The sequence below is a fragment of the Bos mutus genome, unplaced genomic scaffold, assembly GCF_027580195.1.
Source record: "Bos mutus isolate GX-2022 unplaced genomic scaffold, NWIPB_WYAK_1.1 CTG232, whole genome shotgun sequence".
NCBI classification, from domain to species: Eukaryota; Metazoa; Chordata; class Mammalia; order Artiodactyla; family Bovidae; genus Bos; species Bos mutus.
The window spans coordinates 232,786-251,889 of record NW_027219741.1 but is presented as its reverse complement, the minus strand read 5'-3'; the positions used below and the strand labels follow the sequence as shown (position 1 = coordinate 251,889).

Below are 19,104 nucleotides of genomic sequence, written 5' to 3'. Positions count from 1 at the left end.
ACAAATACATCCACACAAAAAATGTGCTTTCTCCAAAGAAGAGTGAAGTCCACTGAGTACAGTGCATCTTCTTTGGTTATAGGAGAGGACAGAGGGAACAAATTAACTTTCACTTTAAAAGGAATACCTTGATATGCCCCATACCACTGTGCCTAAAATTATCACTGAGTTTGATACTCTGAATTTTATTTGGATTTATTCTAACATCAGACAGAAATGTCTTAGAAAAAAATCTAAAGCAATTATTGCTTCTTGATCAGAAGATGCAGTCAGCCTATCATCAATGTAATGGATCAACATAGTGGATTATGGTACAATGAACAACAATAAGAATCTGTTGGTTGTTCTTTGTCCATTTCAGCTATAGATCTGAGGAAATAACCACATTGGTTCAGTAACATGGACCTGAGCTAAAATTCCATAATTAATTAGACAATTCCAGACTCATGCTAAATTGCTCAGTCATGTCTGAGTCTTTGCAACCCCATGGACTGTAGCCTCCCAGGCTTCCATTTCTATGGGATTCTCCAGGCAAGAATACTGGAGTGGGTTGCCATGCCCTTCTCTAGGGGATCTTCTCAACCAGGGAAGACAATATTATAGGTGTTTGTCATTCTGCTTACTGTAAATACTTGTATTTATTCATTTGATATTTATTATAAACCATACATCATGCTATTGTAGAATCCATTTCTATCAAGTAAGCTAATGTTTTAAGGAGTATGACAGTTTATGTAATAAATTGAAATTTCTGTTTTACTTCAAAATATTCTTTGATTTAAATCATTACTTTTCGTGATAGATCAGAAACATAAGAAGGTCACATGGACAATGCAAAAGAATTCAGAATGCTAAAAGGATATTTGGACACATGATGTGATATTCATTACTTGCCCTTTAGAGATTGAATGCCCTGTTGCTTTTATGAGGGTTTCCCTGGTAGCTCAGTTGGTAAAGAATTTCCCTGCAATGCAGGAGACCACAGTTCAATTACTGGGTTGGGAAGATCCACTGGAGAAGGAATAGGCTACCCACTCCAGCATTCTAGGGCTTTGCTGTGGCTCATCTGATAAAGAATCAGCCTGCAATTCCAGGGACCTGGGTGTGATCCTTGAGTTTGGAAGATCCCCTGGAGAAGGGACCGGCTAAAGCAAATACATATCACAGTGATAAGTCAATGTCTTATAATCTACTGTGATGTATATAAGTAGGCATAATTATTAATAAAATTATTAGTATTTAGTTATATGTAATAACCTATTATAGAATAGTACACATACTAGGGCTTCACAAGTGGCACTAGTGGTAAAGAATCTGCCTGAAAATTCAGGAGACACAAAAATACAGTTTCCATACCTAGGTCAGGAAAACCCCAAGAGTAGGGAATGGCAGCCCACTCCAGTATTCTTGCCTGGAAAAATTCCATGGACAAAGAAGCCTAGTGGGTTACAGTCCATGGGATCACAAAGTTGTACATGACTGGGAACACACATATATACATACCAACCTAATAATATGTTATATAACCAATTGTATATATAATATATACATATAACTATACATGTAATATAACTAATTATATAATAAGTGCATATACTATATTAATAATATGTAATATGATTATATGATAATATATGGCATGTAATATAACTCACACATAAATATATATGTGTGTGTGTGTGTGTGTGTAGTCTGAAACAGTCCCAGATTCTTTGAATGGTAATTAGGCTACCCTTCTGTCATTGTTTTCTGACAGTTAAGAGCATGATATGAATGATCAGTTAAATTCTGTTTATTAGTTCTTTTATATTTTCATTTTGGAATTTACTCCTTTCTGTTTAGTATCTCACCTGTTAATGGGGAAAATAGCCATGCCTATCTCTATGGATTGTTATTGAGATTATTAATAAGAAACAATATATTTTATGGCTTTTATTTTTACTAGAATAAACATTTTGAATCCATATAAATTGATGAATTCAGTGATATCAAGTCCCAATTTGCTAGAATTTTCTACATATTTAGAGAATGGTCCTGGGTTTGGCTTTTCCCATTTTCTTGCACCAATTTCTAATCTGCTTTTTACAGAATCTAAGTATGGTAATTTTTTTTGTGGTTGTTGTTGTTCTTTATTTCACTAGGTATTCTTTGCAGAGATTATCAGCAATGTCCTTTTGACAGTTATCTCTGTTCAATAGACTTTGGGTTCTGGCCACATTTGTATTTCATCTGAAATAGCTTTACTTCTAAACGATCTCCTAATGGTAGTTTTCAACTGGGCATTCCTCAAGGTATAGATTAAGGGATTTAATGTGGGGGTTATCATAGTGTAGAATACAGCCACTGATTTATCAGTAGGCAAAATAACTGCAGGTCTCATGTATACAAATATGCAGGGCACAAAGAATATGACAACTGTTGTGATGTGGGAGACACAAGTGGAGAGGGCTTTGCGTCTGGCCTCCGAGTTTTCGGTCCTTAGGGAGTACAGAATGACCACATAGGAGCCGACCAAGAGAAGGAAGTTTAACAGACAGAGAATACCACTGTTGGCAGCAAGGAAGAGCCCTAGAGTGTGGGTATCAGTGAAGGCAAGTTCAAGCAAAGGGTTCACGTCACAAATAAAGTGATCTATGACATTAGGGCCGCAGAAGGGTGATCTGATGATGAAAAGGATCTGTATGATTCCGTGAAGAAAGCCTCCTATCCATGCCATTCCCATTAGCAACCAACATAACTGCCAATTCATGATGGTTGTGTAGTGCAGGGGCTTGCAAATGGCCATATAAAGGTCACAGGCCATTGAAGTAAGCAGGATTATATCAACACCTGCGAGGAAATGTTCCCAAAAGATTTGATTCATGCATCCTTTAAAAGTACTTGTTTTCTTTTCATAGAGTGAATCTATGACCAGTTTAGGGGTATCAACACAGGAATGGCAGACATCAATAAAAGAGAGATGAGCCAGAAAGAAGTACATTGGGGACCCCAATAATGAGCTGGTAGTGATGGCGACCACAGTGAATACATTTCCTGTCATAGAGATGATGTAGACAACTAAAAACACAACAAATATGATTTTCTGCATCTTTGGATTTTGCGTGAGTCCCAGTAGAATAAACTCTGTCACACTGTTCCTATTTTCCATGTTTTTCGTGTTCTTGTTGATCATAGTACCTTAAAAAGTCACAGTTTTTTAACACAGCTTTGAATTTTTTGTTTTTCATCCAATAAATAGCAATTGCCTAGATTCTATAGATATCTAAATTCTAATAACATTTTTTAAGATGGAAAATATTCTGATATCTTAAAGATTTTTCAACTATGAGTGCATGAGGATTTGAGTGTAAATATTAGAATATAAGTATAAGAATATGAACACATGAGTGTAGACATGAAGGCAAATTTGAGAAAGAGTAAATTTTACATATAACTTTCATAAAGATTTTTTTTGTGTGTGTGACTTGGACCAAGTGGACTTGGATGAGGTTCAGTAAGGAGATGGAGATCAAAGTGTTATGTGTAACAGAGTAATTAAGCATTCACATTAAGTGTTATGGGGCATCCATAATAGGAAAGGAATGAATACAGGGACTCTGGATACTGTAATAGAACTGAAAAGTCATGTTGCCTAAATCCAATAACAAACCCATAGCTAATAGTGATTGATTGCTATGTGTATGGCATGGTAGTAACCTATACATGGTATTATTTAATCCATTTGCACAAGGGAAAGGATATCAGAGACTAATGTTAATAATAAGGCTAATGAACACATACTGTGCTCTAAATATTTTTTCAGACATTTGATTATTTAATTTTCACTGCAAACCTCTGAAATGATTACTACTAACATTTTTATATTTATTTTCACACTAGAAGCTTAGAGAAAGTAAGGATCTTGACAAAAATCAAGCAATTAATGAGAGCAGATCTAAGACTAGTTCAGATTCTACTTCTTTTTATTTCCTCCAAATTCTTAAATAGTGTTCTATTTTGTTAGGTTAAAATAAACCATGTTGATCTAATAAGAACCTTTAGATATAATCACAATAATTAATTAATGTTACTCCAGAGACAAGTGTCTATGAAGCAACATCATTGAAGAAATATAAAAATACATATACATACACAGACACATACACACAGCAAAACTTACTAAAATTCTTAATTTTGAATAACCATATAATACTACTTTCATTGAAGGTCAATTTTAGTTTTGTCTCTTCCTCACCCCTATTTCTTTTTCCCACAATTTCCCTACAAAGCATTAACCCACAGACTCTTCTGCAAAATGTTGAAATGATGTTTCCAGCAGTTAAACATACTGATTTGAGAATCAGAAAAAAAAAAAAAATAGATAAGGATCTTCTCTTTCTCCACTTGCAGCTGCTTGATTCTAGGGTATGTTTCTTGGCAACTTACATCCTAGTTTCCTCTAGTATCAAATGAGAACAATAATGTCCACCTCACAGGCTGTTATGAGAATTGATTGAGGAAACATATATGAATATATCCAGCACACTGCAGAGGGCACACAGAGGACCTTCACTTATTTTATGACTGTCTATGCACTTAGGAGACAGAAAGAATTGGTATTTTGATCAATAATACAAGGAAATGTTTAAGCATGCAATAAACTGAGGAATAATCATCTGGAACTTTATTTTTTAAAAAGCCACAGAGACTCACATTATCCATAATGATTGATCACAGGAAGAGTTCTTCCTATTCATGTTTGGATTAAACAGATGATAATTTACATCATTTAGTATTTACATTTACTAAATGTAAATGTAAAAATCTTGAGTGTGAAGTGTGTTTCAAATTTGTTTCATTCTCATGATTAGTCTTAATTATTAAAAGACATGTCTTTTGGCAAAAGAAGGGCATCTGGTGTTAGAGAATTGAGTCCTACAAATTTCTTAATCTCTATGAGCCTCAATTATTTCTTCATCACCTAAATTAGGTTAATTATATTCATTAACCCCCTTTAGAGTAATGGGGTAAAGATTAAATGCTCTATTTCCTATTTGAAAAGTGATGAAATATAGTCATTACTATATATGGAAACTTAAATAAGAAATAAGAAACTTTATTAAGAAATAATTAATTTATTAAATAAAAAACTTTAATAAGAAATCTTTAATAAGAATCAGCACTATTGAAGAACTTACCTTCAGATCTCATATGATCTTAGTGACATTTCGGGGTATTCAGAACTAATCCCATTTGCAAACAGATATCCTCATGGGATAAATAGCTTTCAGTACAAAAACTATGACACACTCAGAAAGACAGTATTGGAGGTGGTCCTAGATAGTGGAGGAATAGGAAGGGGAAACCACTTTCTCCTACACAAGTTCTTCAAAAGAAGATTTAAACGCCGAGTAAATTCCACAAAACAACTTCTGAATGCCAGCAGAGGGCATCAGGCACCCAGAAAAGCAGCCCATTGTCTTCAAAAGGAGGTAGGAAAAATATAAAAGACAAAAAAAAAAAAAGACAAAAGAGGGAGGGATGGAGCTCCATCCTGGAAATGGAGTCTTAAAAAGACAGAAGTTTCCAAACACCAGGAAACACTCTCAGTGCTGAGTCTGTGGCAAGCCTAGGAAGCACAGAGGGCAACATGATAGAGAGGAAAAATAAGTAAATAATTAAAACCCACTGATTATGAGCCCAACAGTAACTCCCCCAGCGGAGAAGCAGAGCAGACGCCTGCACCCGCCACTAGCAAGTGGGGGCTGGAAAGGGAGGCTCAGGATGCATTTCTTAGAGTAAGTATAGGGCCTGAATGCCCTGAGGATAACTAATTTGGGCTAGCAAATCAGACCGTGGGATAGCTACCAAGCAAAAAGCCCTAAGACACCACCAGGCCCTCGCACAGAACGAAGGGCTGAACAGAACCAGCTGGCTGCAGATCATCCCCCTCCAGTGACAGGCAGCCAGACCCGGAAGGGGGAAATCGCAGCCCCAGAGAGACATTATCTACCTAACTGCAAGCAGGCTTCTTTGCTAACTAAGTCTTCTTGGGGTTCTGGACAGTCATCATCTGCCTGAGAAGGTGCACCAGTTGTACACCCAGAAAACCGAGCAGCAGGGACAGGAGAGGCAATAAGTTGCAGTGACCACACTCTCCAAACACCTCATCAGCCGAGCTGCTCGGACCTGGGAAGGGCACAAAACACAGGCCCAATGGAGTCTGTGCCTCTGAGGACTACCTGAGTGACTGAACCTGAGAGGCTTGGACCTGGGAGGTGCATGCAGCCCAGGGCCGGCCTTGGATGGTTACCGGCGAAGCAACCTAGAGCCTGAGCTGTGTGGGCAGGGAGGGTGCACACGCTGTGAGCGGGGGCAGGCCCAGTGTGGCTGAGACACTGCGAGCACACGCCAGTGTTAACTCTTTGCAGCATCCCTCCCTCCCCACAGTGCGACTGAACAAATGAGCCTAAAGAAAAAAAAAGAGAAAAAGTGCCCACCACCCCATCCTCCTTGTGTCAGGGCAGAAATCAGACACTGAAGAGACCAGCAAACAGAGGAAACTAAAACCAAGGGAACCGCCTTGGAAGTGACAGGTGCAATAGATTAAAACCCTGTAGTTACTGCCAACTACATAGGAAGGGGCCTATAGATCTTGAGAAATATAAGCTGGACCAAGGAACTATCCGAAAATGAACTGACCCCACCCTGCCCACAACAACACCAGAGAAAGTCCTAGATATATTTTTACTATTTTACGATCATTCTTTTCTTTTTTTTTTTCACTTTTTAAAATTTTTAAGTCCTCTGTTACTCCTTTAATTTTCATTTTTATAGCCTACTATTACTTTTCAAAAAAAAGTTATTTTAAAGTAAAACTTCATATATATATATATATTAAATATATTGTGTGACTTTTCTTTTCTTCTTCTTCTTGTTTTCTTTAATATTGTATTTTTGAAAATCCAACCTATACTCTAGAATTTTAATATTTGCTTTTTGGTATTTGTTATCAATTTTGTACAATTGATACAACACAATCTTTAAGAACACAATCTTCAGGACCCATTTTTACTTGGGAGCGAGATTACTGGCTTAATTGCTCTCTTCCCCTTTGGACTCTAATTTTTCTCCACCAGGTCTCCTCTGTCTCCTCCCTCCCCCTTCTCTTCTCTACACAACTCTCTGAACTTCTGTGTGGTCCAGACGGTGGAGAACACTTAGGGAACTGATACTGGCTGGATCTGTCTCTCTACTTTTCATTCCCCTCTTTTATCCTCCTGGCCATCTCTGTCTCCTTCTTCCTTCTTCTCTTCTCTGTATAACTCCATGAACATCTCTGAGCAGTCCAGACTGTGGACTGCACATAAGGAAGTGATTACTGGCTAGCTTGCTCTCTCCTCTTTTGATTCCACCTCATCTCATTTGGGTCACCTCTACCTCCCTCCTCCTTCTTCTCTTCTCCATGTAACTCTGTGAACCTCTGTGGGTGTCCCTCACTGTGGAGAAAACTTTATCTTTAACCTAGATGTTTTATCAACATTGCAATATATAAGGAGACGTCTTGAGGCTACTATAAAAATAAGACTGAAAACCAGAAGCAGGAGACTAAGTCCAAATCCTGAGAACATCAGAGAACTCCTGGTTCCAGGGAACATTAATCGATAGGAGCTCATCAAATGCCTCCATATCTACACTGAAACCAAGCACCACCCAAGGGCCAACAAGTTCCAGAGCAAGACATACCATGCAAATTCTCCAGCAACACAGAACACAGCCCTGAGATTCAACATACAGGCTGCCCAAAGTTACTCCAAACCATTGATATCTCATAACTCGTTACTAGACACTTCATTGTACTCCAGAGAAAAGAAATCCAGCTCCACCCACCAGAACACCAACACAAGCTTCCCTAACCAAGAAACCTTGACAAGCCACCGAAACAACCCCACCCACAGTGAGGACACTCCATAATAAAGAGAGCTCCATGAACTGCCTGAATACAGAAAGGCCATCCCAAACTCAGCAATATAAATGAGATGAAGAGACAGAGGAATACCCAGCAGGTAAAGGAACAGGATAAATTACCACCAAACAAAAAAAAAAAAAAAAAAAAAGAGGAAGAGATAGGGAATCTACCTGATAAAGAATTCCAAATAATGATAGTGAAAACGATCCAAAACCTTGAAATAAAAATGGAATCACAGATAAGTAGCCTGGAGACAAGGATTGAGAAGATGCAAGAAAGGTTTAAGAAGGACCTAGAAAAAATTAAAAAAAGAGTCAATATATAATGAATAATGCAATAAATGAGATCAGAAACACTCTAGAGGCAAAAAATTGTAAAATAATGGAGGCAGAAGATAGGATTAGTGAAGTAGAAGATAGAATGGTAGAAATAAATGAATGAGAGAGGAAAAAAGAAAAACAAATCAAAAGAAATGAGGACAATCTCAGAGACCTCCAGGACAGTGTTAAATGATCCAACATTCGAATCATAGGATTCCCAGAAGAAGAAGACAAAAAGAAAGACCATGAGAAAATACTTGAGGAGATAATAGTTGAAAACTTCCCTAATGGGGAAGGAAATAATTACCCAAATCCAAGAAACCCAGAGAGTCCCAAACAGGATAAACCCAAGGCAAAACACCCCAAGACATATATTAGTCAAATTAACAAAGATCAAACACAAAGAACAAATTATTAAAAGCAGCAAGGGAAAAACAACAAATAACACACAAGGGGATCCCCATAAGGATAAAAGCTGATCTTTCAATAGAAACTCTTCAGGACGGGAGGGAATGGCAAGATATACTTAAAGTGATGAAAGAAAATAACCTACAGCCCAGATTACTGTACCCAGCAAGGATCTCATTCAAATATGAAGGAGAAATCAAAAGCTTTACAGACAAGCAAAAGCTCAGAGAATTCAGCACCACCAAACCAGCTCTGCAACAAATGCTAAAGGATCTTCTCTAGACAGGAGACACAAAAATGGTATATAAACTCAAAACAATAAAGTAAATGGCAACAGGATCATACTTATCAATAATTACCTTAAACGTAAATGGGTTGAATGTCCCAACCAAAAGACAAAGACTGGCTGAATAGATACAAAAAATGAGACCCCTATATATGTTGTCTACAAGAGACCCACCTCAAAATAGGGGACACATACAGACTGAAAGTGAAGGGCTTGAAAAAGATATTCCATGCAAATAGAGATCAAAAGAAAGCAGGAGTAGCAATACTCATATCAGATAAAATAGACTTTAAAACAAAGGCTGTGAAAAGAGACAAAGAAGGACACTACATCATGATCAAAGGATCAATCCAAGAAGATATAACAATTATAAATATATATGCACCCAACATAGGAACATCGCAATATGTAAGACAAATGCTAACAAGTATGAAAGAGGAAATTAACAATAACACAATAATAGTGGGAGACTTAAATACCACACTCACACCTATGGATAGATCAATTAAACAGAAAATTAACAAAGAAACACAAGCTTTAAATGATACAATAGACCAGTTAGATTTAATTGATATCTATAGGACATTTCACCCCAAAACAGTAAATTTCACCTTTTTCTCAAGCACACCTGGAACCTTCTCCAGGATAGACTGTATTCTGAGTCATAAACCTAGCCTTGGTAAATTCAAATAAATTGAAATCATTCCAAGCATCTTTTCTGATCACAATGCAGTAAGATTAGATCTCAATTACAGGAGAAAAACTATTAAAATTTTCAACATATGGAGGCTGAACAACATGCTGCTGAATAACCAACAAACAACAGAAAAAATAAAAAAAGAAATCAAAATATGCATAGAAACGAAAATGAAAACACAACAACCCAAAACCTATGGGAACTGTAACTGCAGTGCTAAGGGGAAAGTTCATAGCAATACAGGAATATCTTAAGAAAGAAGAAAAAAGTCAAATAAATAACCTAACTCTACACCTAAAGCAACTAGAAAAGGAAGAAATGAAGAACCCCAGGGTTAGTAGAAGGAAAGAAATCTTAAAAATTAGAGCAGAAATAAATGCAAAAGAAACAAAGGGGACCATAGAAAAACTCAACAAAATCAAAAGCTGGTTCTTTGAAAAGATAAATAAAATTGACAAACCATTAGCCAGACTCATCAAGAAACAAAAGGAGAAAAATCAAATCAATAAAATTAGAAATGAAAATGTAGAGATCACAACAGACAACACACAAATACAAAGGATCATAAAAGACTACTATCAGCAATTATATGCCAATAAAATGGACAACGTGGAAGAAATGGACAAATTCTTAGAAAAGTACAACTGTCCAAAACTGGAACAGGAAGAAATAGAAAATCTTAACAGACTCATCACAAGCACGGAAATTGAAACTGTAATCAGAAATCTTCCAGCAAACAAAAGCCCAGGTCCAGACGGTTTCACAGCGGAATTCTACCAAAAATTTAGAGAAGAGCTAATACCTATCCTGCTCAAACTCTTCCAGAAAATTGCAGAGGAAGGTAAACGGCCAAACTCATTCTATGAGGCCACCATCACCCTAATACCAAAACCTGACAAAGATGCAAAAAAAAAAAAAAAAAAAGCTACAGGCCAATATCACTGATGAATATAGATGCAAAAATTCTTAACAAAATTCTAGCAAACAGAATCCAACAACACTTTAAAAAGATCATACACCATGACCAAGTGGGCTTTATCCCAGGGATGCAAGGATTCTTCAATATCCACAAATCAATCAATGTAATACAGCGCATTAACAAATTGAAAAATAAAAGCCATATGATTATCTCAATAGATGCAGAGAAAGCCTTTGACAAAATTCAACACCCATTTATGATAAAAACTCTCCAGAAAGCAGGAATAGAAGGAACATACCTCAACATAATAAAAGCTATATATGACAAACCCACAGCAAATATTATCCTCAATGGTGAAAAATTGAAAGCATTTCCTCTAAAGTCAGGAACAAGACAAGGGTGCCCACTTTCACCATTACTATTCAACATAGTTTTGGAAGTTTTGGCCACAACAGTCAGAGCAGAAAAAGAAATAAAAGGAATCCAAATTGGAAAAGAAGAAGTAAAACTCTCACTGTTTGCAGATGACATGATCCTCTACATAGAAAACCCTAAAGACTCCACCAGAAAATTACGAGAGCTAATCAATGATTATAGTAAAGTTGCAGGATATAAAATCAACACACATAAATCCCTTGCATTCCTATGCACTAATAATGAGAAAATAGAAAGAGAAATTAAGGAAACAATCCCATTCACCATTGCAACGAAAAGAATAAAATACTTAGGAATATATCTACCTAAAGAAACTAAAGGCCTATATATAGAAAACTATAAAACACTGGTGAAAGAAATCAAAGAGGACACTTATACATGGAGAAATATACCATATTCATGGGTCAGAAGAGTCAATATAGTGAAAATGAGTATACTACCCAAAGCAATCTATAGATTCAATGTAAACCCTATCAAGCTACCAATGGTATTTTTCACATACTTAGAACAAATAATCTCACAATTTGTACGGAAATACAGAAAACCTCGAAGAGCCAAATATATATTTGAAAAGCCACTGGAAGATGTTTTCTATCAATAGAATACTAGTGTAAATATAAAATAAACTTTATAGTACAAATATTGTAAAGTACAAAATAAACAGTATAATTATAGTTTAGCAGCCATATGTTTAGAAACATAAGAATATGTGTGTGTGTGTGTGTGTGTGTGTATATATGCACCTTCATAAGAAAATTATTAGACTTAAATATGGATTAAAAAGCAATTTATAGATTCAATGCAATCTCTATCAAGCTACCAACAATATTCTTCACAGAGCTAGAGCAAATAATTTCACAATTTGTATGGAAATACAAAAAACCTCGAGTAGCCAATGCAATCTTGAGAAAGAAGAATGGAACTGGAGGAATCTACCTGCCTGACTTCAGGCTCTACTACAAACCCACGGTCACCAAGACAGTATGGTACTGGCACAAAGTCAGAAATATAAATCAATGGAACAAAATAGAAAGCCCAGAGATAAACCCATGCACCTATGGACACCTTATCTTTGACAAAGGGGGGAAGAATATACAATGGAGGAAAGACAATCTCTTTAATAAGTGGTGCTGGGAAAACTGGTCAACCACTTGTAAAAGAATGAAACTAAACACTTCCTAACACCATACACAAAAATAAACTCAAAATGAATTAAAATTCTAAACATAAGACCAGAAATTATAAAACTCTTAGAAAAGAACTTAGGCAAACCACTCTCTGACATAAATCACAGCAGTATCCTCTATGACCCACCTCCCAGAATATTGGAAATAAAAGCAAAAATAAACAAATGGGACCTAATTAAACTTAAAAGCTTCTGCACAACAAAGGAAACTATAGGCAAAGTGCAAAGACAGCCTTCAGAATGGGAAAAAATAATAGAAAATGAAGCAACTGACAAACAACTAATCTCAAAAATATACAAGCAACTCCTACAGCTCAATTCCAGAAAAATAAACGACCCAATCAAAAAATGGGCCAAAGAACTAAATATATATTTCTCCAAGGAAGACATACATATGGCTAACAAACACATGAAAAGATGCTCAACATCACTCATTATTAGAGAAATGCAAATCAAAACCACAATGAGGTACCATTTCATGCCAGTCAGAATGGCTGTGATCCAGAAGTCTACAAGCAATAAATGCTGGAGAGGATGTGGAGAAAAGGAAACCCTCTTACACTGTTGGTGGGAATGCAAACTAGTACACCACTATGGAGAACAGTGTGGAGATGCATGTTGATGTATAGCAAAATCAATACAAAAATGTAAAGCAAAACAAAACAAATGAAACAGAACTGCCATATGACCCAGCAATCCCACTTCTGTGCATATACACCGAGGAAACCAGAATTGAAAGAGACACGTGTACTCCAATGTTCATCACAGCAGTGTTTCTAATAGCCAGGACATGGAAACAACCTAGATGTCCATCACCAGATGGATGGATAAGAAAGCTGTGGTACATATACACAATGGAGTATTACTCAGCCATTAAAAGGAATACATTTGAATCAGTTATAATGAGGTGGATGAAACTGGAGCCTATTATAGAGTGTTGTAAGCCAGAAAGAAAAACACCAATACAGTATACTAACGCATATATATGGAATTTAGAAAGATGGTAATGATAACCCTGTATGTGAGACAGCAAAAGAGACACAGATATATAGAACAGTCTTTTGGACTCTGTGGGAGGTGGGGGGGGGGGATGATTTGGGAGAATGACATTGAAACATGTATAATATCATATAAGAAACGAATTGCCAGTCCAGGTTTGATGCAGGATACAGGATGCTTGGGGCTGGTGCACTGGGATGACCTAGAAGGATGGTATGTGGAGGGAGGTGGGAGGGGGCTTCAGTATTGGGAACACGTGTACACCCGTGGCAGATTCATGTTGATGTATGGCAAAACCAATACAATATTGTAAAGTAATTAGCTGCTAATTAAATTAAATAAATTTAAAAAAAAAGAAAGACAGTATTTATACAATTCAGTACCACATCAACAGTGGATAAATAAGTTGTTTTATAAGCTTTAAATTTTCACTTTTAGCCTAAAGCATCAAAAAGTTTTCACAGAAAACCTGGAACTTTGTAATGGATTCAGCTGGAACACTATGAAGAAATGTTCTTCCATAGATGGCTCTCATCTCATGGACAGGAGGCACCATGTGTGGTGGAAACACACCAGAGTATTCACTTCAGCCTTGAGGGGTCTTGCTCTGTAGGCGTGAACAAGTAAAGGAAACTTTTTTGCCTGCAACCCATGGATATTTAAAGAGGTTCCCACTTAGATTCAAGTACTTTTTCTTATAGCTTCTTTTTCTCTCCCAGGAATTAATTATCTTCTTTGATAGAAAGGCTTTGTCTGAAGAGACATATTTGAAAAACACCTATTCTTGAGTGGTGACTTGTATTCTCTGCACATGCAACCTAAGCATGTGAATTCCATTTCTCTCTCTGAACCTGAGTTTCTATGAATGCTGAATGTTCTGTGAAGAGCAACAATGACATAATTCTAGTGTGGGATCTGCAATATAGTTATGTCAGAGAGAACATTCATGTCAGAGAGAGAACTTCTGTCTTCTTTTCAACATTAAACCTTTTCTGTAAACCCAGTTTTGATTGGGCTTCCCAGGTGGAGCTAGTGTTAAAAAATCTGAGAGGGAGGAGGGTTCAGGATGGGGAACACATGTATACCGGTGGCGGATTCATTTTGATATTTGGCAAAACTAATACAATTATGTAAAGTTTAAAAATAAAATAAAATTTTAAAAAAACTTAAGGGGAAAAAAAATCTGGCTGCCAGTGAATGAGACATGAATCACAGATTACAGCACAAGCATAAAATTGATGGAAGCTACTTCAAAGTACTGGAATTCAAAATTTCTTTAATTAATTACAGGGTTACATGGGCTTCCCATGGGGGCACAGTGGTAAAGAATCCATCTGCCAATGTAGGAGATGCAAGACATGTGGGTTTGATTCTTGAGTTGGAAGATCCCATGGAAGAGGAAATGGCAACCCACTCCAGAATTCCTGAAAAATTCGTGGATAGAGGAGGCTGGTGATCTTTAGTACATGGAGTCACAAAGAGTCAGACACAACTGAGCACACACAGAGGACTATGGAAGTGACTCAGATGGTAAAGAGTCACTTGCCATGCAGGAGACCCAAGTTCAATTCCTGGCTTGGGAAGATCCCATGGAGAAGGGCTTGGCTATCCACTCCAGTATTCTGTCCTGGAGAATTCTATGCACAGAGGAACCTGGGCTTCTCAGGTGACTCAGGAGTACAGAATACACCTGCCAGTGCAGGAGATGAAGGTTCAGTCCCTGGCAGGTAGGGAAGATCTCCTGGAGAAGAAAATGGCAACCTACTTCAGTATTCTTGCTTGGGAAATCTCATGGACAGAGGAGCCTGGCAGGCACAATCCATGGCGTAGCGAAAGAGTTCAACATGACTTAGCAACAACAGCAATAAATTGTTAAATGATTTCTCCCACCTAGTTCAGTAACACATCCATAACCTCAACTTTCTTTTCTTTTGGTGAAAGTATTTAACTTCTATTCTCTTACCACATTAAAGTGATGCAATACAGTCATCATGCTTTCAACTGTAGTCATCCTATGCTGCATTATATTTTCAAAACTTTTTCATCTTGTCATTGAAAGTTTGTAGAGCTTCATCAACCTATTGCTATTTCCTCAAGCCCTCAGCCCCTAGCACACACTTTTATATTTTCTGTTTCTATGAGGTGACTATTTTTCTTAATTTATTTTGAATTGAAGGATAATTGCTTTACAATATGGGTATGATTTCCACCATACATCTACATGAATATGTTGCATGTTTGGTGTGCATAAGTTCCTCCATCCCAAATCTCCTTCCCATGTTCACCTTTTCCCAGCCCTCTAGGTTGTTACAGAGCCCCAGTTTGAGCTTCCTGAGCCATACAGCAAACCCCCATTGACTATCTATTCTACATGTGGTGGTGTCTATGTTTGCAGGCTTCTCTCTCCACTCCTCTCACCCTCTCCCCCCTCCTCTCACCCTATCCCCCTTCTCCACCCCACTTTCATCCATAAATCTGTTTACTATGTCTGTGTCTCCACTGCTTCCCTGCAAATAGGTACCATCTTTCTAGATTCCATGTAGATATGTGTTAATATGCAATGTTTGTTTTTCTCTTTCTGACTTCTCTCTGTATAGGCTCTAGGTTCACCCACATCATTAGAACTGACTCAGATTTGTCCCTTTTCATTAGTGATTATTGTTTCATTGTGTGTATGCACCACAACATCTTTATCCATTCATCTGTGAGTTGACTATGATTTGTCATTCTTTTGGTTTTTATTCATATTCCACATTAACTCATATTTAAAGCTGATGACACAAAATGTAAAACGCTTGTCACTTGTTCCCTAAAGTTTTCTTTATTTCTTATTTAAGCAATAGCAATGTGTTTAACATTCTCTTAGGTTTATATTTAATACTGTTAACAATACTGGGCTGATATATGTAGTGAACATTTATAATTATAAATACTATAATTATAATTTAAATTGCATTCACAGAATGAAATAAAATGTTTTGATAAATATATATGATGGCTATTATTAAAATATATAAATTTTAGTAGGTTAAAAATACATTTAATGATGAAAATAAATAGCACTTACCAAATTATCATGCCTATTCAGAGTTATTTATATATACTACCTTGCTTAACCCTCACAACAAGTCTATAAGATAGGGATTATTTGCATTTCCAATCTACACACAAAAATGAGGCCCAGTATTCCATTTCCATCTCTCTTTCTTGAAATTAAAGGACTATGAGGTGGTAGAGAGAGGATTTAGATTCATAGAATCTGAGTTCAAAGCTCACACTCTTAATCATTGTTATACTACTCATCTCTAAGCTAGAATAAAAACAATTCATAACCATTTCATCGATTCCTGACTTTTCATATGTTATAGGCCACGTTGCAGATGTGTGAATTAAGGGATAATGTGGATTAGCAGTCTATTTTTTCCAGGGAATACATATGGATCTGGTTTAAAGCCTTGCTTCTGGTACTTCTTAGCAGAAACTCAAGGATATGTTCACTTCTCTGAACTTCCGATTTTCTGTTTGCATATTTTCAGTAGACATATGGAACTTTATAATGTATATAAATATATAAAAGTATATATATATATATATATATATATATATATATATATTTTGTGCATGGGTTCTGTTTTTTTAGGATTATTTTTTTTTATTGAGGGAGTTTTATTGATATTTAGTTGATACACATTACTGTATAAGTTTAAAGTATACAGCATAATGATTGACTTACATCAAAAAATGATTATCACAATAAATTTTGTGAACCTTCATTATCTCATAGGTACATAAGAAAAGAAAAAGAAAAGAAAATTTTTCTTGTGATAAGCACTCTTAAAAAGCATTGGATACATATCAGACATTCTACGTCTTCCTGAGAGAAGTGAAAGGATGCTTAGAGTTCATAGTTTCTCTTCTTCATGAATTACTTTTGAGGACAGGTGAATATTCAAAATTACACATTGTGTGTATATTACGTTCTAAAATTTGTTTAAAAATTGTATTATTCCCCAATTTTAACTACACATACTTTATAAACACATAAAAAGCTTCTAAATTTTCTTCCCTGTATAACTTCTTATTCTATTATCTTAACTTTATTTTCACCTGCATGCTAACTCATTTTATTTTCTTCTTTACCTCTTAACTTTATCATTCAGTCATCTGAAATAGAAATAACTATGACAACCTGTATAGTGTCTGCATGTATATTTGTCTGTGCTGGGTTTACGTAGGAGTAAATTAGATGATTTTATGATAGAATTATTTTTTATATATATAATATATGGCCCTTCTCATGTATTACATGTAGATACAGAACTTTGCATAGACCTGGAAATTTATTTAAAAATGAGAAAAAGAAAACTCATGCTATTTTACTGAGTTTATTTCAACATAAACTTTGACAAGAGAACAAAGTTAAAATTGGTAAATTTGTTCCATGTAAGAATGAGAAGCCTTAACATTCATCTTACCTGTGAACTAGAAAGAAGTAGCAACTCATATCCTTTTATGAGAGAATATATCATTCCCACAATAAACACATACTATAATATATCTGTACAGACTCAGTCAAACCATGATTCAATAAGTAATCAAGCAAGGCCCTTGATTCATCTTTTGGTTTCTGAGGTAATTCTGACATGCCATAACTTTCTCATGGCATGTTTCACTTCTGCATTCCTCAGTGTGTAGATGAGTGGATTGAGGAAGAGTGTTCCAATAGTATAAAATACCATCACCATTTTGTCCATGGGAAAAGTGGTTGCAGGGTGGGAATACATAAATATACATGGCCCGAAAAATAAGATAACTACAATGACATGGGAAGTGCAAGTGGAGAGAGCTTTTTTCCTCCCTTCTGCGCTGTGGTTTCTTAGTGAATGCAGGATAACAATATATGAGATTATCAGAATTATAAAACTGCTTGTGCAAATGAACCCACTATTAAACACCACAGTAGGTTCATCATATGAATATCCATGCAGGCAAGTTGAAACTGCATATCACAGAAATAGTGATCAACAAAATTGGATTCGCAGAAGGGCAATCTCAAGGCCAGGATAATCTGAGCCATAGAATGTATAAAAGATCCTATTCCGCGAGAACAATCAAGATGATGCAGGCTTTCCAGCTTATGATGGTTGGATAATGCAAAGGCTTGCAAGTGGCTGCATAGTGATCCATGGCCATGAGGACCAGGACAAAGATCTCCATGGAGCCAAAAAATGCAGTGCAAAGACCTGAGTCAGGCACTCACTGTATGATATGATTTTCTTTGCAGACAGATAATCTATAATTAATCTAGGAGCCATGGAATTTGAAAAGCAGGTATCAACCAAGGACAAATAAAATAGGAAGACATACATGGGGCTCCAAAGTGTCCGGCCAAACTTGATGGTCACAATAATAAGCAAATTCCACACCACAGTTCCAAAATAGAAAATGAGGAAGATTACAAACACCATTTTCTGTCTTTCAGTATCCTCTGTCAATCCTAACAGTATGAACTCAGTTACACTGTTATTTTGCAGCATCATTTCACTTGATGAGAGGAAAGCACTGGTTAGAAAAAAAATCTGCAAAGGAGAAAAGGAAAGGTACTAATGAATACAAGGGTTGGAGCCCAAATAATTGTGGGACTGCCACTATTCATTGGGCACTCATTTATCTGCTATGTATTACTTTTACCTGAATGAAAAGAAATGCATAATACTTAATCTATTCCCTAGATTGCATATGAAAATAATAATACAAGAAACAGGAAAACAATGAAAAATAAATTATTCTTCAGACATCATAAGTACACACACAAGCTAGAAGGTGAGACAGAGAGAAAGAAACAATAAACATAAAATTTTAATAATGAATACACAGTAATTTGGTCCAGGCCATCATGTCACTTA

The 19,104-nt window shown here is 36.2% G+C and overlaps 1 protein-coding gene and 1 pseudogene across 1 annotated transcript; both read right to left on the bottom strand.

Moving 5' to 3' along the window:
• Window positions 1–2,191: 2,191 nt before the first annotated feature.
• LOC102267701 (olfactory receptor 4C13) lies at window positions 2,192–3,148 on the bottom strand. The gene has a single exon (XM_005898826.2). It carries the CDS (start codon window positions 3,146–3,148, stop codon window positions 2,192–2,194), a length of 957 nt encoding a protein of 318 aa, XP_005898888.2.
• Window positions 3,149–17,811: 14,663 nt separating this feature from the next.
• Window positions 17,812–18,735, bottom strand: LOC106700978 (olfactory receptor 4C11-like; annotated as a pseudogene).
• Window positions 18,736–19,104: the final 369 nt, after the last annotated feature.